Source organism: Rhineura floridana, chromosome 9 (assembly GCF_030035675.1).
Source record: "Rhineura floridana isolate rRhiFlo1 chromosome 9, rRhiFlo1.hap2, whole genome shotgun sequence".
NCBI classification, from domain to species: Eukaryota; Metazoa; Chordata; class Lepidosauria; order Squamata; family Rhineuridae; genus Rhineura; species Rhineura floridana.
In genome coordinates, this window is record NC_084488.1 from 42,307,231 (window position 1) to 42,333,527 (window position 26,297).

The 26,297-nt window shown below is 42.3% G+C and overlaps 1 protein-coding gene across 8 annotated transcripts in view; it reads right to left on the bottom strand.

Moving 5' to 3' along the window:
* The window catches only part of TENM3 (teneurin transmembrane protein 3), a 711,055-nt gene that overhangs the window by 431,291 nt on the left and 253,467 nt on the right, over window positions 1-26,297 (bottom strand). For 5 of the 8 annotated variants that reach the window (XM_061585249.1, XM_061585250.1, XM_061585248.1 and 2 more), the window contains exon 4: window positions 13,402-13,494. The exons of 2 other annotated variants lie outside the window; for them this stretch is intronic. In XM_061585249.1, coding sequence (XP_061441233.1) covers window positions 13,402-13,494 — 93 coding nt within the window. Of the gene's footprint in view, window positions 1-13,391; window positions 13,495-26,297 lie in introns of all 8 variants that reach the window. One more of the 8 variants, XM_061585256.1, reaches the window with a different exon arrangement.

The following is a 26,297-nucleotide window of genomic DNA, read 5'->3' on the forward strand; positions in this document are numbered from 1 at the left end:
ATATGAAAGACAAAATATATTGGTGTTTGGATGCTATCCCAAAGCGAAGATGTTAGAGTGCTTGATTTGAAATATGACAGAGAAGAGATTTGCTTTGCTCCTCCTCCAGTCCTGCTTCTTGGTTACAACTTGTGATTTGTCTAGAAAAACACGAGCCCAGGTTTGAAAAGCAGTTATGATCTCCTTGCTGTGTGAATTGTTTCTGCTTGATAGAAGTATACGTGAAAGTAATTATTTACAGAAAGTTATTCATTCAATTAACTTAGCAGAGATACCATTTAATCAGATCAGCCTTTCCAAACCTTTGGGTCCCCAGATGTTGCTGGACTTCAGTTCCCATCCTTCCTGACCATTGGCCATGCTGGCTGGGGCTGATGGGAATTGTAGGTGAGCAACATCCGGGGACCCAAAGGTTGGGAAAGGCTGGCTCAGATGATGCTCTGCTAGATCTTAAGATTAGTCTTATAAGAGAACCACAGAACAAATATTGGAGGCAGATGAGAAACTTCTGCATTGCTCATTTTCTATTAAAAATCTAGTGTCTTCTATGCATAGGACAAAGCTATTGATTCGAATCCACTGTTTACTTTTTTTAAAAAACTTGGGATAGATGGGGGCAGGCAGGAAAAAGTTTTCCAAGATATACATTTGATAGCCTCTTCCTTTCGGTTTATGTTTTGAAGGTTTTCAAATTTGTAAACATCCTAGGGGAGGGTCACTCAGTCCCATTATTAAGCTACAACAAAAAAAATTAAGAATTTTTTGATATCAGTTTCTGCAATCAGTAAAGTACAAGCTTTATATCGGATAAAGTAATGAAAAAACAAATCAACAGAAATATAACAGGATTTGAATAGATTATTCATTGTAGCTATTTCTCAACAACAGACTAAATGTCACAGATTTACCAAATTACTGAGGAACAGTAATTTGCAGACATTATCAAGACATAAGTAAATAAATAAATAAATAAATACACAATTGGAATAAGTGCTCTTATACACTTCACCAAGCTCTTCAGATCAGGTACTGTTTCCCCCCTGACCTCTTAGTATGACCTCCCCCCACGTTAGTATGACTGTACAAAGATACTCTGTTTTGATTATATGCAAATAGTTGTCTCTTCAAGTGGGCCGCCTTCATTTATATTTTTTTCCTGTCTCAAAATTTTAAAAAATTTCAGTATGAGGTGTAACCTTTATGGATTTATTTCTCTCCAGTTGGCTCTTCAAGAGTTGACAGATTAAGGAGCTAGACAGATATAAGATAGGACTTTGAAAAGCCAAGAGGAGAACACTACAGGCTTATGGAGATGAAAACAGTCCATCATAATGAGTGCTTCTTTAGAGGCCTGATTCTAATTATCAGCAGAACATTAAAAAAAAAGCAAAGAAAACTAGTAGCCTGAGCACTCCAGTATGCCTTACTTATGTGCTCTCTAGACATTGCTCCTAGAAACATCCTAGTTCCTGATGCACAATTTAATATACATTCACTAATAGGCAAAAAACCTTGTGGTTTAAGAACATACCTATAGCCCACAGATATTTCTATCAAACTTTAAAAAGCAGGGAAATTGGGCAGCTATAGTGAATGCACCACGGAAGCAGAAGACCTGACCTCCTCTCTGAGATATTGGACTGCCCTACAAATTTGTCAAAATGCAAACACCATTTGGGTTGGTCTTTCACAGTTCAATCCACTTGCTGTGTAACTTGGAAGAATTTGGTAATATGTGCCTCTGAGCATATGGGGAGTGATGGCAACACCTGCCATCTCCAAATATGGAGAATTATATTTTTCTATGTTTGTTGGTGTTCTTCTTACTTTGCTTCTTTCCTGTGTTACTAATGTTTCTACAGAGAATCTAATCTAGAAAAAAAATATTTCTCTCATTTTCCATCCTAGAAATCTGTGTCAAATTTATTTTTATTAATTTCAAAGCCTTGTTATTGGTCAATGTCATATGATAGTGGAGAAAGCCTTTTGTGTTTCAAATCATGTTCTATTTCTATTTTGGGTGCATTAACAGTTGAATCTGAAACTGCAGTTTGATATAAAATCAGACATTACAATACGTTGCTACTTCAGTAATGACTCTAGCTGTTGTTATGTTTAAACCATTTCATTTAAGGCAAGGTGGGCATGGTCAATTAAAAACATAGAGCACACCTACAATTTTTCTAGAATATATTTCACCTCCCACCGTTTTATCTTGTGCAAATTGAGACACTCCTGAGGTCCACTGGAGACTATTCTGCAGAATAGTCAGCGCTATTATTCCACATTTAGTTTTGGAGCTTCTTTAGCGTAAATTTTGCAAAGTGTTGCTGTACACATATTCACAGAAATAGAAACAAAATCATTTCCTATAGTAAACTTCACTAAAATTGCAAAGTAAATCAGACATATCTAAAGTGACCATCTGAACTATATAAACTGTCTTAATAACGTTGCTTCCTGCTTGCTAAAACAAGATCAGCACAGCACATGTCTTCTTTCTATTATTTGGGCTGACTGAAGGTGTTGCCACCTCTCCCCATATGCTCAGAGGCACATGTTACCAAATTCTTCCAAGCTACACAGCAAGTGGATTGGACTGTGAAAGACCAACCCAAATGGTGTTTGCATTTTGACAAATTTGTAGGGCAGTCCAATATCTCAGAGAGGAGGTCAGATCTCCTGCTCCCCTGGTGCATTCACTATAGCTGCCCAATTTCCCTGCTTCTTAACGTTTGATAGAAATATCTATGGGCTATAGGTACATTCTTAAACAGCAAGGGTTTTTGCCTATTAGTGAATTTCTCTGCTTTTTAAACCAGGAGGTAAGAAATGGGATCCTGTGCAAGTTTCTTGAGAATGGATTGATCATTTGCATGCTTATTGATTTCAGTGGGATTTACTCCCCTGCAATCATGCTTAGGATAGGTGAAACTGACCGGGGGGGAGGGAGGACTGGAGTGGGCAGGGGAGGAGGAAGAAGGTAGGGGAGGTGGAAGGGGAAGGAGAGGGGAAGGCAGCTTTGATCATTTTCATGCTTATTGAGTTCAACGGGATTTACTCCTATGCAATCATGGTTAGGATAGGTAAAACTGACCATGGGGGAGGGGAAGGGGAAGAAGTGGATTGGAGGGAGCAAAGGAATGGGGAGGGCAGGGCAGGTTTTATCGTTGGCATACTTATAGAGTTCAATGGTATTTACTCCTGTGCAATCATGCTTAAGATAGGTAAAACTGACCATGGAGAGGAGGAAGGGGAGGGGGGTAGGGGGAGGGAGGAGAAGAGGAAGGAGGAGATTGGAAGGGGATAGGGATGGGTAGGGAGGGGCAAAGGAAGGGGGAGGGAAGGGGCAAGAGGGAGGGGATAGGAGAAAGGAGAAGGGAGGGTGGGTTTGATCATTTGCATACTTTCTGAGTTCAATGAGATTTATGTTTAAAAATGAAAATGGACTGCCTTCAAGTCTATCCTGACTTATGGCGACCCCATGAATAGGGTTTTCATGGTAAACAGTATTCAGAAGTGGTTTTACCATTGCCTTCCTCTGAGGCTGAGATACAGTGACTGGCCAAAGGCCACCCAGTCAACTCCATGGCTGTGTGGGGATTCGAACCCTGGTCTCCCAGGTCATAGTCCAACACTGACCCGGGGAAGGGGCAGGGAGGATAGGAGGAGGGGGAGGGGAGGATATTGGGTGGGTAGGCACTGGGCAGAGGGGAAGCCCCTTACCTTTCCAAAAGGAAAACATTGTGAACAGTATCACTGTTTTTCCCCCTTTCCCCCACCTTTTTATTCTACAGCAGGCACATGTAGCCTCCCACCCAAATTTAAACCAAAGCTGTCCCTGGCCCCATCCACACCAGGCCTTTATTTCACTTTGGACAATCATGGCTTCTCTCAAAGAATCCTGGGTAGTTAGTGAAGGGTGCTGAGAGTTGCTAGGAGACGCCCTGTTCCCCTCACAGACCTTCAGTCAGAGTGGCTGACTGCTAAACCACTCTGGCCACTGAAGCTCTGTCAGTGGAACAGGAATCTCCTCTCAGCCCCCTTCACAAACTTCACTTCCCAGGATTCTTTTGGGGAAGCCATGACTGTCTCAAGTGAAATAAAAGTCTGTTGTGGGTGTGGCCCCCTAATTAGCCAAGCCAAGCAGCTGTGAGTCTGGCTTTTAGAACACTGACAGTTGGTTCTTACTGAGCATGCCCAACACTATCATTGGGTTCAAGCAAAAATTTCTTAAATTAATTAAAAATCAGCCAGGCATTGTTTTAACTTTTAAACTGCAGAAGATGAAGGTCAGAGCATGGGGCAAGGTCAGTAATAGGATTACAGGTACTCTGTGAACATGGCTGATTTTTAATGAATTTCAACAGATTATGAGAACTCTGACAGAAAGAAGTCCAAAAGGGCTCTCGGGTTTCCCCCCTCTCTTTTTAGACATTGAACTCCCTATTCTCTCTGACTGTTTTGTGTATCACCATGAACATTTACACGGTTGTTAAGCAAGCGTTTCTGAGTTCAGGACTATAAGTTTTGTAAGGTTTTGTTTTGAAATGAGCTTATGGGAAGCATCAGAATGGCATGGCGGTATTTTCAATTTAACATTGCGGAATGCAAAAAATCCACGCTGGCTATAGTATACAGCCACTATTGTGGCTATATAATTTATACAACTGTATGGGTGCACTCAGGAAAACCAACTTTTGCAAGAAACCACCCATTTCTGCAATATTTCCAAATCTATACCTGAGAAGTCCTCTTATTCAACGGAACATATTTTGTGTTATATTCCATATATTAGCATAGAAGCATAAACTTTCAGTTAGCTAAATGTATCTTATTTCATTTATGGTTATTATTCATCAAAATATATTACTAATAGAAATAATGTTAAATATGAGAACTGACATGCATACCTACATTTGATTAAACATTAAATACACTTGTTGAAGGATTTGGACTTTGTTTCTATTAAATAGTAGTAGTCTTGGGGTTATATAAAAAAAGGTGTGACACCTACTAAGGAGCTATTTGGCTACTGTTGTGACGGGAATAGCACCACTTCCTTCTTGTCTTGTCCTGGCCAGTTATCTGTCAAAGGGGTTGTTTGGAGGCTGTTTCTGGTTGCATTTGTGCTGCCATAGTTCAAATCCCAACCTAGAGCCCTTGAACTTGAGGCTGCTGGCAACAGTGGTTGCCATACTAATTGTTAGGCCACATGTTGATTGGTGTCAAACATTCATGGGTACTGTGGGGGATGTTACCAGTGCTCAGTGCCAATGGAGTTGCCTGGGACAGTACAGAAATTGTTGGTTTTGCTATATATTACTAATATCAGTGATTGGTTTTATATGTTGTTTCTACTGCTAATTGTTTTGCTCTCTACTTTGCTGCTGGGATTGCATAGGATTGTGACTACGTTATGCCAGTAGAACATAACAGAACCACAGGATTGATTATGACACATGACAACCTCTATCCTAAGAGATGAATCAAGTTCCACTGCAGTATAAATTCTTACCACAGTATATGTACACAATTTCGCACAGTCTGTGAAATAAGCGTTTTGCAAGAGAAAGGGGTTGGAAATACACAGATAGGGAAGAATGCATAGTGAAATGGTTGCAATATTATCATCTAGCTCAGCCTTTTCCAACCGGTGTGCCTCCAGATGTTGTTGGACCACAATTCCCATCTTTCCTGACCATTGGCAATGCTGGCTGAGGCTGATGGGAGTTGTGGTCCAACAACATCTGGAGGCACACTGGTTGGGAAAGGCTGAGCCAGATGATAGCTCAGTGTGAAAAAGCAATGCAGTTGGGACCAGGAGACATGGTTCCAGGAAGATATAAAAGTGGCCTCACAAAACCTGCTGGCAAGATGTAGAAATGGACAGGACTGAAGTAGGCCCTCAGCAGTGGCACTACTACCACAGCTGCTGGAGGCTTAAATAAACCATGAATAATCCTGCTGGTGGTGTCCCCTGAAGGAACTAAAGTGCCAGCCCACATTTCCCCCCAAGAACCTAGTATAAGCAGTGGGAATGGCAAATATCTCATTCACTGTCAGGGGGCAGACATGTAGCACCAAAAGAAAAGGCATACCACATAGTAAGCAAATACCTTTTCCCAGGGTGGTGAGGGTGGAGGTGCATTGTTCTGTTCCTATTGGTCTTAAGGGGGGGAAAGGTTGCATCCCCACTGCATTGAATATATATATATCTAGTCTGTCTCTGTATATATATGTGGGTGGGTGTGCATGTAAGTGTGTGAGTGTATGACCCACACACTCATCCATCCATTCCTGGGGAGTAAATGGAGTATGATGATCTTTGGTGGGGAGATGCATGTCAGTCATTTTGAAGAAGGAAATGTATTAAAATAATACTTTTTAGCCTTTTCTGAATTGCTGAAGAGGCTCTGCCGGGCAACAGGGTGAGCGAAGTTGCATTCCAACAAAACTTTATATGGGAGCAATCACCATTTAATGGGGGAGTGGGCAGGGATGACAATGTGAATACCGCACTCTTTTCTAGAGCGAGGTTTGCATTTCTATCTTGCATTTGTTCAGAGGAAGGAGCATTTGGTGGATTCAAATCTCTTTATTCCATCCTCCATGATGGCAGGCCAACCCTCACATTGCATTCACCACATTCCCTGAAACACAGAGGCAATTCAGATGAAGGCTGCTTCTCCTTGATGACTAAATCAGAGAGTGAGCTAGAGTTTCTGAAGAAGGGGCAGAGCTGCACGTGTTGATCAAATAAGTTTTCTAAACTGCCAAGATTCTGCATATGCCCTCCTTTTAAAATTTACTTATAACAGATCTTTTTTTAATCTTTGCAATCTTCTGAACTATTTCTTATGTGTCCTAATTATAATTCTTTTTGTCATTGTCTACATTTGCACTGAATTCTGAACCTTTCAACATAAATTGCTGGCATGTTATATGCCAGCATGCTAACCCAAAATATTCAAATACTCAGCAAATTTATTTGCTTTCATGAAATAATGGACTTTTACTCTTTTTTAATTTATGAAACCTAACACTTTTTAATTCAAAAGTAAAAAGGTGAGCCAAACACTACAAACTACCAAATGACCACAGAGGTTTTCAAGCTTGATGGCAGATTTGATTGCTGGATTGTTTTATCACTCTGACACTATTGACTCTGAAGCCAATAAAAAAATAGGATTTCAAACATTGACAGTAAGTTAGAGATGTTTGGAAATATCTGTACCAAATCATTCTTAGTAGGTTTGTATCTTTTAATTCTGATTTAAAGATATACATAGCAGTCCAAAGCCCTCTGCATGCTCTGCTGTCCAGAGTGTCTGTATGAGCTGACATATCAGTAGAGGAGGATAGCTCTGTGTGCATCTATTTTCTCTCCTGAAGGGTAGACCTTGGAGGCAGGGACCTTTATTACATATCTCAGTGCCTGTGTGCTTGAAGGTGATCAACTGATTGAGGCTAGTAGTTCCAATAAAGTGTTAATCAAAAACAACAAAGCATGTGCAAGTGCACAGAATCATGGTTCGCAGACCACAGTATGTCCTGCTCTAATTGCCAGTAACTCATGTCACAATAAATACATTAGTCTTTAAAGATGCCACAGGATTCAGTTGTTTATGTCAAAAATATAATTGTTATAATGATAAGACAGAATAATGTAAGATAAAGTATCAGAAACATATGTTACTGTGGCCCCCAAGCTTTGGAATACCCAACCCCAAGAAGTCCACTCTGCTCCCTCCCTGTTGGTTTTCCGGAGACTTCTGAAAACGAACTTGTTCCGGAGAGCCTTTGGGAAGGACTGAAGGTAGAGCCTGACACTGATTTTATGCCTTCTGTGTTAAATTTTACCTTTGTAGTCCCTTTAGTACCACTCCCTATATATGTGTGTGTGTGTGTATGTGTATATATATACATGTATGTATATATATATTGTATTTTAATTGTATTTTATGTATTTTAATGTTTTTGTGATTTTACTTTTTACAATTTTATTATGTACATGTCTGATTTTATTTTTGTAAGCCACCCTGAGTGCCCTATTATAGGGTAGAAGGGTGGGATAGAAATATTTAAAAATAAAAATAAAATAAATATTGTGCTGCAACTGATTTATATAAACATAGTAATTGGTATAATAAAAATGAATAAACTATTTTTATTGTCTGAATTCTTTTAGAATATCAGTCAACAGGATGAAAACATATAACGACACTGATAAGTAATATATTAATATTTATTATATTATATTGGCAATGGCTATTCAAAAAGTTAATCAACCATTCAAGCTTACCATATAATTTATTATTATTAATCTCAAAAGATGCTTCTGTTAAATGTTCTATGGAATGATTGCCCTTCATGTCAGTTTGTCCATTAGTCAGTTCATCCAGTAGATAAACTTCTTCCAAAAATTCAACTAGTGTGAAACAACAGAACCCAAAATGTAAATGTCTGCAGTGTTTATATTGTAGCAGGCATTGTAAAAGGAGGTGCTTTATTCTCATTGGTTCATTGGTAAATTTTTCCATAATGCCTGCTTTATTTTCAACAGCTGCTTATATGTTCAGTTTAAAGCATGGTTAAGATTAGTCATATAAAGCCTTTTGAGACAGCAGGGAACGTGATATTTCTGACCAGCTGCAAAAATTGTAACCTCATAGAGGAAAAATGAAAAGAATAAAAGAAAAAAGGCTGTTACTGTTTTGGTCTTTTTTCCTTTTAAATTCCTATAAACTGATAATAGAACTCTACTGTTCACTCTGTTGAACAATTCTTCATGATCCAGCTATTTTAGGGTTCTTTTTGGTTCACTTGAAGGTTTTGAGAAGTTGTAATACTGGAAGAAAACTAAGAAAATGAACATGTAATAATTCTTTCAAAACCACATGAATACTGCGGAAAGGGAAGATTTGTTATCAATTAAGCCTCCAGGGGTAGTTAACCTTTGGCTCTCCAGTTGTTGCTGAACTCCTATGAGCCCCAGCCAGCATGGCCAATGGGCAGGAATAATGGGAGCTCTAGTCCACCATGTGGAAGGCCACAGGTTGCCCAGCCCTGCACTGTGTAAATATTAATTGTAAGGGTTTTTAAAGTTATAGTAGGGCTAAAATAAACTGATTATGTGCAAACATGTAAAAGGTTTGTAGTTCTGGAGTGTGACCAGAGCTTGGAAAAGTTACTTTTTTGAACTACAACTCCCATTAGGAAGGCTAATGCTGAGAATGAGCTGAAGTTAGCGAGGGATGCTAAAAGCAACAAAAAAGCTTTCTTCAGGTACTTCCATAGTAAAAGACAGAGAAAAGAAATGGTGGCACAGCTACTCAATGAGGATGGCAAAATGATAACAGATGACAAAGAAAAGGCAGAAGTGCTCAATTCCTACTTTGGCTCAGTCTTCTCCCAAAAAAGGATCTGTGACCCTCCCGGGAGAAATGAAGTAGAAGGGGCAGGATTGAAGCTTGAGCTTGACAGACAAATGGTCAAGGAATACCTAATCACTTTGAACGAGTTCAAATCAGCAGGGCCCGTTAAACTGCATCCTAAAGTATTGAAGGAACTGGCTGAAGAACTCTTAGAACCTCTGTCTATTATCTTTGTGAAATCATGGAGGAATGGTGAAGTGCCGGATGACTGGAGGAGAGCTAATGTTGTCCCTATCTTCAAAAAAGGCAAAAAGGAGGAACCGGGGAACTACAGACCAGTCGGCCTAACATCAATCCCCGGAACAGATTATGAAGCAGTCAATCTGTAAGCACATTGAAAACAATGCAGTGATTACTAGGAGCCAACATGGATTTATGAAGAACAAATCGTGCCAAACTAATTTTATCTCATTTTGTGACTGGGTAACCTCCCTTGTAGACTGTGGGAATGCTGTGGACATAATATACCTCGACTTCAGCAAAGCTTTTGACAAAGTGCCCCTTGATATTCTGATTAGCAAGCTAGCTAAATGTGGGCTGGATGGAACAACTATCAGGTGGATCCACACTTGGCTCCAGAATCGTACTCAAAGAGTGCTTATCAATGGTTCCTTCTCAAACTGGGAGGAAGTAATGAGTGGGGTACCACAGGGCTCGATCCTGGGCCCAGTGCTCTTCAACATTTTTATTAATGACTTGGATGAGGAGGTACAGAGCATGTTTATCAGATTTGCAGATGATACAAAATTGGGGAGCATAGCTAATACCGTGAAAGACAGAAACAAAATTCAAAGGGACCTTGATAAGCTGGAGCATTGTGCTGAAAACAACAGAATGAAATTCAACAAGGATAAATGCAAAGTTCTACACTTAGGAAAAAGAAACCAAATGCACAGTTATATGATGGGGGATACTTGGCTCAGCAGTATGACATGTGAGAAGGATCTTGGAATTGTGGTTGATCACAAGCTGAATATGAGCCAACACTGTGATGTGGCTGCAAAAAAGGCAAATGATATATTAGGCTGCATTAACAAAAGTATAGTTTCCAAATCACGTGAAGTATTAGTTCCCCTCTATTCAGCACTGGTTAGGCCTCATCTTGAATACTGAGTCCAGTTCTGGCCTCCACACTTCAAGAAGGATGCAGAAAATTGGAACAGGTTCAGAGGAGGGTAACAAGGATGATCAGGGGACTGGAAACCAAGCCCTATGAGGAGAGACTGAAAGAATTGGGCATGTTTAGCCTGGAGAAGACTGAGGGGAGATATGATAGCACTCTTCAAGTACATGAAAGGTTGTCACATTGAGGAGGTCCGGGATCTCTTCTTGAATGTCCCAGAGTGCAGGACACAAAAAAATGGGCTCAAGGTACAGGAAGCCAGATTTCGACTGAACATCAGGAAAAACTTCCTAACTGTTAGAGCCATACAGCAATGGAATCAATTACCTAGAGAGGTAGTGGTCTCTCTGACACTGAAGGCATTCAAGAGGCAGCTGGACAGCCATCTGTCGGGAATGCGTTGATTTGGATTCCTGCATTGAGCAGGGAGTTGGACTTGATGGCCTTATAGGCCCCTTCCTACTCTACTATTCTATGATTCTATGATCAGCCTAATCCAGTGGTCATGCTGGCTGGGGCTGAAGGGAGTTGTAGTACAAAAAAGTAACTTTTCCAAGCTCTGAGTGTGACACATTAAAAGCTTTGAAACTGCTATTATTTTATTCAGCTTTGAAACAGTTATAGCATAGGGATCTCCTCCCACATCCAAACCCAGTTCTAAGCAGGATTCCCCCCCCCATCGGCTGATGTGCAGGGAGGGTGATCCTGTTTGGTCTGGGTGTGCAAGCAAGCAGGTTTTCCCCCTTGATTTTAGCAGAGCCTTGCTGCTTGCTACACGCTTTGAAGGATAAAACACCCTGACATCATCTGTGATGCCAGGTGTTTGACAGGCAGGAAGACCCACTCACCTGTCAAATTTGGCCTTCAAGGATCTGGCCTGTGGAGCTAGGAAGGTTCCTCCCCCCTGCTTTAAACTGTTTGAAAATCTTTTATCATATCCATTCTTAATTGTCTTTGGACTAGTCTAAACAGACCCAGTTCTTTCACATTTTGAGACTTCTACTATGAGACTTTTCTTAATATATAATATTTTTCTAACCGTCACGCTACCCGTGAACACCTCTGTGCAGGCATGCATCTGCACAGAAGAGTTCACAAGTAGCATGATACTGCTAGGTGAGATGGGGTGGCAATGGTGGGGTGCGAGGGACCCAGTTGCCATGGTGGTGGCAGCAGCAGCAGTGGCAAGTGAGAGGGGCTGCGGAGGAGGCTGTAGACATGTACGAGGTGCCTGGTTGCTGGGGTGGCAACAGTACATGAGCAAGATCGGTACAGAAGGCAGCTGCAGAGGCACCCAGTTGAGGTGACAAGAGCAGCAGCACATGAGGTGCTCATTGGCAGTGGTAGCAGCACACGAGCAAGAAAGGTGGAGGCTGCTGAGGGGCACGAGGTGCCCAGTGGTGGTGGGTGTGCTGGCTGGCCCTGGCCCACAGTTGGTCAATGGATGGGTAGGGGAGGGAGAACTGTGGGAGGAGGGGGCTGGTGAACCATGGGAAGAGGGAGGGGGGAGCGCTGGTGACTTATGGGGAAAAAGAGGGGGAGAGCTGGTGACCCATGGGGGGAAGGGAGGTGGCAGTGCTGGTGACCCGTGTGCAGGGGGAGAGAGGGGGAACAATGTTGACATGTTGCAGGAGGATGAAGGGGGAGTGCTGGCGACCTGTGGGGAGAAAAAGGAGGAAGGGAGGAGTGCTGGTGTCAGTAGGCAGTGTTGGCAAGCAAAATGAGCATGGGTGGAGCCCCTAGTATCATGTATATTTGTTTGAACTCTATCTGTCTGTCTGTCTGTCTATCTACCTGCACATATATATAATGTGATAGTGCAGTTGAAAACTAATTTAGCATTAAATTCATCAATATTGTTTCCCTGATGCACTGACTTCCTACAGAACTCCACAACCATCCCTTTCCTTTAGCAATATCTTATCTATTTATTTCAATAGATGATAGATCCAAGTGATCATTAATTTGTTCATTTAAATGAGGAAAACGGACTGAAGAAGAATAGCTGAGGATATTTGGAACAAAACCTGTAAGTCCTCTCCTTCAGATGGTATGTTTTTTTTTGCATTGAATACCCAGTGATTTATGAAGAGGACATGTCTGATTAATGTTTTACAGCCATTAGTCACACAAAAGAATAATACAAACAGTTGATACATTTTATTGTATCAACTGTGGTTTAAAAGTTTCATAAGATCAGATGGGCAAAATCTTAGAAAAGACCAGCCCTTCTGCAAATATTGCATCAAACTGCAGAGTGGCTGTTCCCAACCTGGTGCCTTCTAGATGCACCATCCTTGACCACTAACTATGTTGGCTGGGGCTGCTGGGAGTTGTAGTCCATCTCTAAGGCAGGCCACATTGTAGCACATCTGGAGGGCACTGGGTTAGGAAAGTGCTAACATAGAGTAACGTAATGAGCTGTGTGTCTTCTCCCTCTCCTGAGGAATGCATAATTACAGATTTTTTTTCAAATAACAAATTCTAAAAGTGTTGTATGACCTAGATATCAAAATCAAATTGCCAACTTCTGTTGACTCAATGATGCTAGAATTCAAGAATGTTGACTAGGAGATCAAAGTATAGCTTTTGATTACCTGGTATTACATCTGGCATTGTGCCATACAACAAAACTTTTATAATTTCTTGGCACTTGTTCCTTCACAAGATGAATGCAAGCAGTATATCTCTATTGTATAAGTGATATTTAATTGTATGTTTGTCTGCAGAAACCCATTTTTTCCATAAAAATGAGTTTACTGAATTGTGGTCAACCTGTGAAGAAGCATTTCATTGTCATTTATTTGTATTTACTATGTCATTATCTTTACTTTTATTTACTTGTATTTTGGTAGCATTCAGAATCTCCATTCAGGATCAGATCCTCATCATGATATTCAGTGTTCCAACATAGGGTGGGCTGAGCAGTAGTCCCTGCAGAGAAAATCATAACATCAAAGTTGCATTTAGAGGGGCTGAACCTTCTAGGAAACTGAAGGCATTTTAAAAGTAGCAAATAGTGCCCAGTTCTGCATGGAATCCTGGCAAAGTAGATAAAATTGTAGCTATTATCCCACATCAATTTATTCCATTATATTTACACACCCACACAGACATAGTGTTGCAAAATTTAGGACAACACATTGAATTTGATTCAAAAAGAATAAAAACAGCAGTATGTTACTATGTTTTATACATAGCATATTGTTTGTGCCCTTAGTATTAACAAATAAAAAGTTTGCTACAATGCAATATGCCTCAGGTGAACTATACGTTACAGCAATAAGAGATACACTAATAGATGTACAATATTTTATTTATTGCAAATACGTTTTAGGCAATGAAGACCATAACTATATTTCAGGCAACATAAGGTAGAGAGTGGAACTCTGATGATCAGCTGACGCATATGAAACATTGCCCTCTGTAGGGCTCTGCTTTTTGGCGTTCCGCTAATACAGCAGTTTTCAATTAGAGTAAGGCCCCACTCATACGGTGCTTGTTCCGCTTTTACCGCGTTTTTCGGGCGCTGGCCACAGGGCGCCATTTTACTGACACAGTTCTGCTTTTTAGCGGGTTTTGCTTTTAGGTGGGGGTCTGGAACGTAACCCACTGTATGAGTGGGGCCCTACTGTACTGGGAACTAGTCCTTAGTCTTCTTCAGCCTCTTTATGCTTCTCTTCTCTACCCAGGTCAGCATTCGCCACTATTCCTCCAGCTTCCACTTATCAGCCTCCCTAAGCCTGCCCTTGCTCTACTTTCTTGTTACACTCACCTAAGTTGGATCCCTCATGAAAGATTCCCAGTAGCTTTGAAGACCCTCCCTTCAGGAAAGGCTTTTCTTGGAAGCTAGCTAGGAACTGACACTCTTTAGTCAGCATTGTAATTTAATCCCACCATCTCATTTTGGAATGCCCATGTAGCATCAAAAATCATGCTCAGAATGCACAAGCTCATTTCAATAAATTGAAGTTGGAGTTGGAGCTATAGGTACTTGATCTTACGGAGAAGAGGCCTTCCATGAATGGTGGGGTCAAGTTTTGACCCAACAGTTCCTTGGGGTCAAGTTTTAGCTCAACAACCTGAGTGTGCAGTTATTCTTAAATTGATGTGAATTGAAACTAACTTGCTAACTTTGGAGCCTTACTTGCAGGCAAAGTTGTACCTCCACTTTAATCAATGTATGACAGGGGCATGAAGTTCACCCATGGCACTGTCTGACCCTCTGCTTTAATGCTGAAAGACAGGAGTACACATTGCCTAGGCAACCAGACAATTCTCCTTATCTTCCAGCAAAATAGCAGTGATAATTCTGGCTGCAACAGGGACAGCATAAACAAATTTGGAGGTAGATTGAATAGTTTTTGCCAAGGGGATTTAATATACCAGAAAGACCCAATTTCACTCCCAAATTGTCTATTGACTGATATTTTGGCTCAGTCCTAGTTTTAAGAACTGACTGATATCTGATCTGACTGACCTGGGAAGTGTGATAATGTCACATCCATACATAGAATCACCGAATAGTAGATTGGAAGGGGCCTATAAGGTCACTGAGTCCAACTCCGTTTCAGTTGTTTTGGCCCTCCCCAGACCTTTTAGCTGAATTCAGTGCAGCAGCCAAGCCAAGGTTTGGTTTAGGATGTAATCCAAATCTGGGATTATGGTTTAACTTCTCTCCCCCTTAACCACAATCTGTAACCAAGGGTTGTTCTTGTGATTAAGGAGGAAAAAGCCAAACCATGATACCGGGTTTGGACAACATGTTAAGCTAAACCCTGACATGACTGTTTTAAATTGTTTTTAATAATGTATTTTAAATTGTTGTGACCTGCCCTGGGACCTACTGGTGAAAGGCTGGAAATAATGACAACAACAACAATGATAATAATAGGAAGGAGCAAAGCAGCTGCAATCTTTAGCCAAGGTTTGTTCTTGGCTACAGATTTTGGTTATGGAGAAAAGAGCTGAACAATAATACAATTTCTGGACAACATGCCAGGCCAAACCTTGGCTTAACTGTTGCGCTGTACTGAGCTAAAGGGATTTGGAAGGAGCAAAGAGGATGTGAGCATCTCTCTGGGAACCAGCACATTTGTGTGGTCCAGGTAAATCACAGTTTGGCTTTCCATGGCATATGAACCAGTTCTCTGCCTACTAGAATCATAGAATAACAGAATAGTAGAGTTGTAAGGGGCCTATAAGGCCTTTGATGCCAACCACCTGCTCAATGCAAGAATCCAAATTAAAGCACAACCAACAGGTGGCTGTCCAGCTGCCTCTTGAATGCCTCCAGTGTTGGAGAGCCTACCACATCCCTAGGTAATTGCTTCAATTTTCTTACCACTCTAAAAGTTAGGACGTTTTTCCTAATGTTCAGTCGAAATCTGGCTTCCTGTAATTTGAGCCCCTTATTTCATGCTCTGCACTCTGGGATGATCAAGAAGACATCCTGGTGCTCCTCTGTATGACAATGTTTCAAGTACTTGTAGAGTGCTATCATATCTCCCCTCAGTCTTCTCCTCTCAAGGCTAAACATGCCCAGTTATTTCAGTCTCTCTTCATAGGGCTTTGTTTCCAGTTCCCTGATCATCCTTGTTGTCCTCCTCTGAACCTGTTCCAGTTTGTCTGCATCCTTCTTAAAGTATGGTGTCCAAAGCTGGACACAGTATTCAAGATGAGGCCTAACCAGTGTTGAATAGAGGGGAACTAGTACTTCATAGGATTTGCAAACCATACTTCTGTAAATGCAGCCTAAAATAGCATTTGCCTTTTTTACCACCACATTGCATTGTAGGCTAATATTCAGCTTGTTATCAACAAAAATTCCACAATCCTTCTCCCATGTAGTATTACTGAGTCAAATAGCCCCCATCTTGTACTTCTTTATTTGGTTTATTTTTCCTAGGTGCAGAACTTTGCACTTATCCCTGTTAAATTTCATTCTGTTTTCAGCACAATGCTCCAGCCAATCGAGATAACTTTGAATGTTGTTTCTGTCCTCCAGGTTATTACCTATCCCTCCCAATTCTGTATCATCTGCAAATTTGATAAGCATTCCCTGCATCTCTTCATCCAAGTGGTTAATAAAAATGTGGAAGAACACTGGGCCCAAGACCAAGCCCTACAGTACCCCGTCTGTTACCTCCCCCACTTTGAGAAGGAGCTATTGACAAACACTCTGAGTACAATTCTGTAGCCAACTGTGGATTCACCTGATAGTTGTTGTATCTAACCCATATTTAGCTGGTTTGCTAATCAGAATATAATGGGGCACTATGTCAAAAGCTTTGCTGAAGTTGAGATATATTATGTCCACAGCATTCCCACCATCTACCAGGGAGTGTCAGGATGCAGGATTGGGACCCTAGCACTTCAGAGGATGAGCAAGAGATCACTTTCTCAGAGCTGGGTGAAGAGGGGGAGGGAGAACTCTCAGAGATACTGTTGCCCAGCGACCACAGAGGCCTTGAAACTCCAGCAGACAAAGTTACAGACACTACTCAGGAATTTCCCACGCTTACCCCCCTCACTGAGCCAGAGCCGTTAGACCAAGAAGGAGGGGGGATTCCACTCCCTCCTCAGCCAGGGAAAAGTCAGCCTGATGGGCATGACGCTTACCCCCCCCTTTCTCCAATCCCAGAAACAGAATCTTCAGAAGAGGAGGGGGAGGCAGAACTTCCACCCTCACCATGAACCCAGAGAAGGGAAAAACAAGTCAGGGGGAGAGAGAGAAGGGGCAGGGAAGAAATTGTCCTAAGGTGGAGTGAGAGAATTTGCGCCAGAAAGCCCCCTTAAAAAGGATAAGGGGGCGGGAATTCCTTGTTCTGTCAACTCTCTTGCATGTTGCAGGACACGTGTATTGTGTTGCTTCATGAGGAGATGTAGTATCTGTCTGGATATTACATTAATAAAAACTGAATTGCTTTCATCGACTGGTGTGATTCCTGAGTCCAGCCCTGGACACGACAGATTGACAGAACCACCAACTTCACCCTCAACGCTCCCACCGCTTGAACACGACATGATGGAGAAGGGAGCAGGGGGAACAAATCCCACTTCTGAGACGGAAGAAGTGAGACGGCTGAGGACCAATGTGGCGGATTTACAGGCAGATGTTCAAACCTTGTTAGCGGCTGTCAGGACTTTGAAGACTGACAATCAGGCCCTGAGAACCACAGTAGATCAGATGCGAGCAGCCCCTCCGGCAGCTGTGGTGAAGATCCCTATAGGATTACCACCTAAATATGCGGGACAGAGTGAGCAGCTCTCTACCTTCGTGGCTCAGTGTGAATTGTATTTGGACATCAGAAACGCAGAGTTTCTCAGTGATGTTGCCAAGGTGGCGTTCGTCATTAGTCTCTTGGAAGGAGAAGCTGCCAAGTGGGTAACTCCGTACCTGGTCAGAAAGGATGGCCTTCTGAGAAGGTATAGAGACTTTATGCGAGCCATGACTGAGATGTTCCAGGAACCTCAAAGGGCGGCGATGGTGGCCAGGCAGTTGGGGGCCTTGAAGCAAGGGAAAGGAACGGTGTCAGAGTACACCAACGCTTTTAAAATTTTGTCCCAGGAAACTGGTTATAATGATGCAGCCTTGATGTTCATGTATAGGAGTGGACTGAGCTCTGAAGTCCTGGATGAATTGGCTAGAGCCTCCCCCCCAAATAATTTGCCTGGACTGATTCGGCTATGCCTACAGATTGACCATCGGTTGGAAGGAAGGCACCTGGAAAAGAAACAGGAGGTCTAGAGATATTTGGTTTCAGCATCTCGCAGTAAGACCCTTCCGACCCCAGGAACATCAGGTAATGTGACTGAGGGACAGGGAGGGGCCAGGCCGAAGCTGTCGGAAGAAGAAAGGGAGAGGCGTCGTAAAGAACGTTCATGCTTTTATTGTTCAAAACTGGGCCATGTGGCTAGAGATTGTGTACTAAAAGGGGGGAAAACAGAGCCGGTGGGAAACTAGAGAACCCAGTCCATGTGCAGGCCTGTGGACTGGGGGCTACATTGGACAAAGGGCCTCAGGTGGCAACACCTCCTTCAAGAGGAGTCTTGGTACTGCCAATTCGGATTACAACTTCCAAAGGAGTGATGTTTAACTCCACCGCATTAATTGATAGTGGAGCAACCACAAATTTCATTGATGCAGAGCTAGCAAAGCGTTATGGAATTTCCCAATGGAAACTGGACACCCCCTTGCCGGTGGAGACCATAGATGGGAGGCCCCTGAAAGGAGGGGGGTAACGAGAGCAACAGAGAAATTGAAACTGCAAATCCCGGGGCACGAAGAGTTCATTTCGTTGTATGTAACAGACCTTTCGACCTTTGATGTAATCCTCAGAATGCCCTGGTTAGTCAAGCACAACCCACAGATAAAGTGGAAGGACGCTGTGGTGTGGTTCACTTCTCAGTATTGCCAGGAAAACTGTCAGGCAGAAGAAAAACCCGACACGTTGGCTGGAGCAGTGCAGGAGATCAAGCAGGTAACCCTCCCCTTGAAGTATGGAGAATTTAGAGATGTATTCGATGAAAAAGAGGCAGAGACGTTACCTCCACACCGCCCTTATGACTGTGCGATTGATTTAGTGCCAGGAGCCAGCATTCCATCAGGAAGAGTTTATTCTCTCACAGAGAAAGAGAGAGAGGCCCTGAAGGAATTCCTGAAAAAAAACCTGAAGCGAGGATTCATACGTCCCTCACAGTCCCCCGCTGGAGTGCCCCTGTTGTTCGTGAAGAAGAAGGGGGGAAGCTCAGGCCTTGCAATGATTACCGTGCATTGAATCAAATCACCATCCCTAAAAGCTATCTGCTGCCCCTGATCTCAGAGCTGCTAGACCGACTGCGCTCTGCAAAAATCTTCACGAAACTGGACTTACGAAGGGCATACAATCTGATCAGAATGAGGGAGGGCGATGAATGGAAAACAGGGTTTTTGACATCTTATGGTCAGTTTGAATATCTGGTGATGCCATTCGGGCTTTGTGGAAGCCCAGGCGTGTTTCAAAAGTTCATGAATGACGTGTTTAGAGACCTTTTGGACACGTACGTAATCTGTTACTTAGATGATATCCTGGTGTTCTCAAAGAACCAAGAAGACCATGATCAGCATGTGAAAACTGTGTTGAGAAGACTGAGAGAGAATCATCTGTATGCTAAGCTAGAGAAATGTGGATTTGACCTCAAGTCTTTGGACTTCCTTGGGTATCGCATCTCAGCTGAAGGAGTGGAAATGGATCCAGAAAAAGTGAGTTGTATACTGGATTGGGGACAACCAGCCACTAAAAAGGATTTACAACGTTTTTTGGGATTTGCCAACTACTACAGAAAGTTTATTCCAGGTTTCTCCAAGTTAACATCCCCTCTCACTGACTGCTTAAGGGGGAAGACAAAATTTCAATGGACAGAGGACACTGCAAGAGCCTTTGAGGAGTTGAAGGTAAAGTTTTCCTCTGAGCCCATCTTGCGCTTCGCTGACCCTACCCGCTCTTTCGTTGTGGAAGCAGATGGTTCAGACTTTGCCATCGGGGGGTCCTCTTACAGGGGAATGGGGAAAGAACGGAGCTACACCCTTGCGCGTACTTCTCCAGAAAACTGAAGGATGCTGAGAGGAACTATACAGTGTGGGAAAAAGAGTTACTAGCGATTAAGGATTCTTTTCAAAATTGGAGGCAATACTTAGAGGGAGCTCAACATCAGATAGAAGTACATTCAGATCACAAGAACCTGGAGAGTCTACAGACGGCCCGGAAGTTGAACCAGAGGCAGATACGTTGGTCGCAGTTTTTTACCAGGTTTAACTTCAAGATTACTTACCATGCCCATGAAAAAAATCAGAGAGCAGATGCCCTGTCCAGACAGCCACAATACAAAGGAGGTGAGATTGGCAACCAACCCCAGTACGTGGTTCCGCCAGAGAAACTGGTGTTGGGATCATGTCAACCTTCTTGGGAAGAGGAGCTCAGAAAGGCACAAAAGGAGGATCCATGCACGCAACAGTACATTCAGGAGATGGAACAGAGCCAGGGACCAGAAGTAAACTTCCATTGGAAAGATGGGCTGCTGTGGCGTAACACTGCCAGATATGTGCCAAAGGGTGAGCTAAGACTCCTGCGTCAATGTCATGACTCCGTCACAGCGGGACACTTTGGCATCTTTAAGACCATACAGAATGTAGCCAAGGACTTTTGGTGGCCTCAAACGCGCAGAGACATTGAGAACTATGTAAAATCCTGTGCTGTCTGTATGCGAGCAAAAACAGAGACGGGAAGGTCTACCAGATTGTTGGAGCCCCTCCCTACTCTAGAAAGATTTATCCATGGATTTTATAACTGATTTGCTGAGGTCCCAAGGAAAGACGGCCATCCTAGTCATAGTGGATTCCCTCACAAAAATGGTGCATTTCCTCCCTTGCCCAGGGGCCTTAGAAGCTAAAGAAACAGCCAAGTTGTTCATAAAGGAAATTTACCGTTTACATGGGCTGCCAAACAGTTTAGTCTCAGATCGAGGAACCCAGTTCACAGCTAAATTTTGGAGAGCAGTTTGGAAGCAGTTGCAGACGGAGTTAAAACTTTCTTCTGCTCATCATCCTCAGACGGACAGGTAGACGGAAAGGCTGAACGCGGTCTTGGAAAGGTATTTACGTTGTTATGTTTCGTATCAACAAAATGACTGGGTTTCCTATTTGCATTTTGCAGAGTTTGCCTATAATAACTCCTTGCATACTAGCACTGGACAGACACCCTTCTTTGCTAATTATGGGTTCCATCCCAAGGCATTCCCTAGTAGTGCATCAAATGTGCTGGTGCCTGCAGCAGGAGAATTTCTGCAGGAATTACAGGCCGTGCAGCAGGTGCTTAAACAGCAATTAAACGAGGCCAAACTAGAGTACAAAAGAATTGCTGACCAACATCGAAGAGAGGGGGCCTCCCTCCAGCCAGGAGATCAGGTGTGGTTGTCACCCGCTTCCTTCAGATGCCAGGCAAGTGTAGGAAGCTGCAAGACAGGAAACTGGGGCCTTTCGAAGTGGAGGCACAAATCAATCCCGTGGCCTATAGACTGAAATTGCCTGCTACCTTCAAAATCCATCCCGTGTTTCATCGCTCTTTGTTAACGAAAGCAGCCCCTCCCAGCGAGTTACGGCCAGTGGAAGTTCCGGGAGCACCCATTCTAGTAGGGGGACAGCCGGAGTTCAAAGTGGAACAGATTCTGGATTCCAGAAGGAGGCATAATCAATTACAGTACTTAATTCACTGGAAGGGTTATGGGCCAGCTGACAGATCTTGGGAAAATGAAAGGGATGTGCATGCCCCAGATTTAGTGGAAGAATTCCATAAACAGTTTCTCCATCGTCTGAAACCAACAGGTGGGGGGGCACATCATGAGAGAGGGGATGGTGTCAGGATGCAGGATTGGGACCCTAGCACTTCAGAGGATGAGCAGGAGATCACTTTCTCAGAGCTGGGTGAAGAGGGGGAGGGAGAACTCTCAGAGATACTGTTGCCCAGCGACCGCAGAGGCCTTGAAACTCCAGCAGACAAAGTTACAGACACTACTCAGGAATTTCCCACGCTTACCCCCCTCACTGAGCCAGAGCCGTTAGACCAAGAAGGATGGGGGATTCCACTCCCTCCTCAGCCAGAGAAAAGTCAGCCTGATGGGCATGACGGTCACCCCCCCTTTCTCCAATCCCAGAAACAGAATCTTCAGAAGAGGAGGGGGAGGCAGAACTTCCACCCTCACCACGAACCCGGAGAAGGGAAAAACGAGTCAGGGGGAGAGAGAGAAGGGGAGGGGAAGAAATTGTCCTAAGGTGAAGTGAAAAGGATAAGGGGGGCGGGAATTCCTTGTTCTGTCAACTCTCTTGCATGTTGCAGGACACGTGTATTGTGTTGCTTCATGAGGAGACGTAGTCTCTGTCTGGATATTACATTAATAAAAACTGAATTGCTTTCATCGACTGGTGTGATTCCTGAGTCCAGCCCTGGACACGACAGGGAGATTGCCTGATCAAAAACCTGTAAAGTTCATAATTAGGTTGAGGTCATTTACAATCCCTGTTGTAATTGATCAGTTTAGCAGGCAAGAGTGTATCAGTGAAGATATGTCCAAGTGGTATAGGTTTGGAGACATGGTCAGTATTAAGAAATATCACAGCACTTCCAGATTTGTACCAGGAGCACTCAGCAAGATCATGAATGTTTCCATGCATCTTGAGGTTGTTGGATCATTGATTCAGCATGCCCAACACTCACAACCTCACCCCCTCCCATCTCTAAATGCCTTGAGAATTAATAATTTTTCTCAATTCAGAAAACCTCTTGTCCAGTGATTTCCTATCTGGGAAACAAAGGCTGGTGTTGGTGATTGTGTTGTACACATGAAATACCATTTAACACAGTAGAGAGATGGAGCTTAATTTCTACAATATAAATATTGAGAAACTGAACCAAAGACATGCGGCAAGAGCCAGATTATAGGAAAAATATGTTTCTAAAACAAACACCACCAGTAATCTCTAGCCTAGAAAAGCTTTAACCCAGAGACCAACATCTGGGAAGTGTCTCCGGAGAAGCAAGACAGAGGTTAAATATAGATCTCATAGTTCATGGCTTCATTATGACTCTAAAGTAAAACATAACCTGTGTGCCTAAATCAGTACAATAGAAATGACTGAATGGTCTCAGATAGACAACACCTTACCAAATGTTCAGCTGATCCAAACACCAGTTTCCCTTAGTTTATCCCCCCTCCAGATGTTCATATTTAGTATTCTGCTCTTGATAGCCATGCTTTATTTTTACAGCTGTACAATACTTATATTTTGATATTATTCTAGTGCTCCCTTTTTTGATTGTGCAGTGGTTATGGTGTTGGACTATGACCTGGGAGACCAGGGTTCAAATCCCCACAAAGCCATGAAGCTCACTGGGTGACCTTGGGCCAGTCACTGCCTCTCAGCCTCAGAGGGAGGCAATGGTAAAACTACCTCTGAATACCACTTACCATGAAAACCCTATTCATAGGGTCATCATATGTTGGAATCGACTTGAAGGCATGTATACTGGAGGAATAATCTTCTAAACTAAGGATATGCATAGTGCACTTTTACTCCATAATGCACTGGCAGTTTCAATGTATTGCTATTATTACACACAGAGGGTTGTATCCACCTAAGTTTTACTCAGAATAGACCTATTGATATTAATGGACATAAGTTAGTCCATTAATTTCAATGGGTTTATTCTAAATATTTTTATTCTAAAAATTCTAAACACTGGATACAACCCACAATAATGACATACTTTTCACCTTATTGCCTTAAGCGTTTGGTATTTTCAGCTTCAGCTACTAGGGCTAAGGCAGGCAGGCTGGAGGCCCTTACTGTTTCAAGCCTTGTAATACCATGGTGTGCAAATTTGTGCTAAAATGCTTTTATTACTAGGAAGATTAAACATGAACCTCTGCACAAAACTAGGTAACAATTGAGCAAAGGTTACATGTGTGTTGGGGAAAGAGAATGATATGGTTTGCTAATGAGTATAGACCTGAGCTTTCTTTTTATGATATCAAACATAACCTGATTTTTTATCAGAAAAAGGGTTTGTAGGTGGCATAGTTCCTTTGGTAGATTTCCACTCAATTAGTTCATATAGTTATCACCTTATTGTAACCATGCCAGGATTTTTTGTATTAGGGATTTGCCTACTTATTGATTTAATAAAGCTGCAGGGAATGCTTAACCAAATGAGATCTGTGTTAAATCTTTATATACTGACCTCATAGTGGCAAAGTAAACTCTGAAGCACTAGACAGCTTACACAAACTCAGACAGGAAGCAGCACTATAAATCAGACTCATATGAGGGGTGGGAGGGAAAGAAGTCACAAAAAAGGCATGCAGTCAGTTACTTGGCTTTTTGTTTGTTTGTTTTAACTTGGAGGCCTTCTGTGCCAATAAAAAACCTTATAGTGCTGGAAAACAAGTCTCTCTGATGTTCGATGTATCAATGTTTAATTATGCTGAACAGTCAGCTTTTTATGTATGTATGTATGTATTTTTAGTATTTTTATTACTTGTCTCCTAGGATAACTTTAACCAAAATGAAGACAATAGTCAAGAAATCAGAAGAAGGCTAGGACTGGGGAGGACAGCTGTGAGAGAACTAGAAAAGGTCCTCAAATGCAAAGATGTATCACTGAACACCAAAGTCAGGATCATTCAGACCATGCTATTCCCAATCTCTATGTATGGATGTGAAAGTTGGACAGTGAAAAAAGGGAATAAGAGAAAACTCATTTGAAATGTGGTGTTGGAGGAGAGCTTTGAGCATACCATGGACTGCGAGAAAGATAAATAATTGGGTGTTAGAACAAATTAAACAAATAGAACTGTCACTAGAAGCTAGAATGATGAAACTGAGGCTATCATACTTTGGACACATAATGAGAAGACATGATTCACTAGAAAAGACAATAATGCTGGGAAAAACAGAAGGGAGTAGAAAAAGAGGAAGGCCAAACAAGAGATGGATTGATTCCATAAAGGAAGCCACAGACCTAAACTTACAAGATCTGAACAGGGTGGTTCATGACAGATGCTCTTGGAGGTCACTGATTCATAGGGTCGCTATAAGTCGTAATCGACTTGAAGGCCCATAACAACAACAACGATAACTTTTTAGTGGACAGAGAATTCAAAATATATAATAAAACAACCACAAATAGGAAGTAATAGGGTTGAAGCTTGAAAAGGAGATAATAAGGTGGCTAAATGGCTGAGTAGTAGGTACTACAATAAGCATCAAGATCTACAGCAGTTGGTAAAACAGATGTCACAGGAGCAAGTGTCTGCTGAAGGAAGAAAAAGGAGCTAGAGACTGAAGCCAAAGGCTACTATGACCTGGGAGCTACGGAGTGGTAATGGGCGTACATGCAGGACAAAGGTTGAGAGTTAAAATGTCATTCTAAATAGTTTGGAGGATACACATATTGATCTATAATCTCAGGTATTACTATTTTTATCACTCTTTTTCCTTTTCACCTTTTCTTAGCAAAAGCTCTGAATGCTAAGAGGAAGGGAATTAGCAATGATAGGCACAGCTGCCCTGAAACTGAGGTGTGTGTCTGTCCATCTATTTAATGTGGTGTGTCAAAGACAAAGAGACACCCAGACATTTATTTGTATACAAAAGAAACCTTGAATGTTACTCAATGTCTTGACAGTTTGCTGCTGCAGCAGCAACAAACTTGCTGCAAACTACCAGGGATTTAATAAGAAAGAATCTGCCTCCACTCACTGTCCATTATTATTGTGGGACTTATCCCTTTTCTATTACACACTGGGAACATATTATTTAAGGTATTGATAAGAGGGCCCTAGATTTCCAGTTTACTATGCTGTTAAACTCCATATAAAGAGAAGTATCAGCTCTGCAACAGATACCTCTGTGGACTAAAAGAGGAAGAACACAACTCCTGGTTGTGCATTTGGTTGGCCATCCATCCTATATATTTTTTTAGGGCATAGCGGGCACTTCTACACAGCAGTTCATTGTAGACTCAGTGCTGCTGATGCATGCAGATTTTCAGCACTGTCCACGTAAAGCTGTCCTCATTGAAATGCTGTCCCACGTTATTTTCCCATTTACATTGGATTTACCACTTCCACAGAACATCAGTTGTTTAAAAAAGCCCCATGGAAATGGTAAATTCAGATGGGGGGAATGGAATGGCATTTTG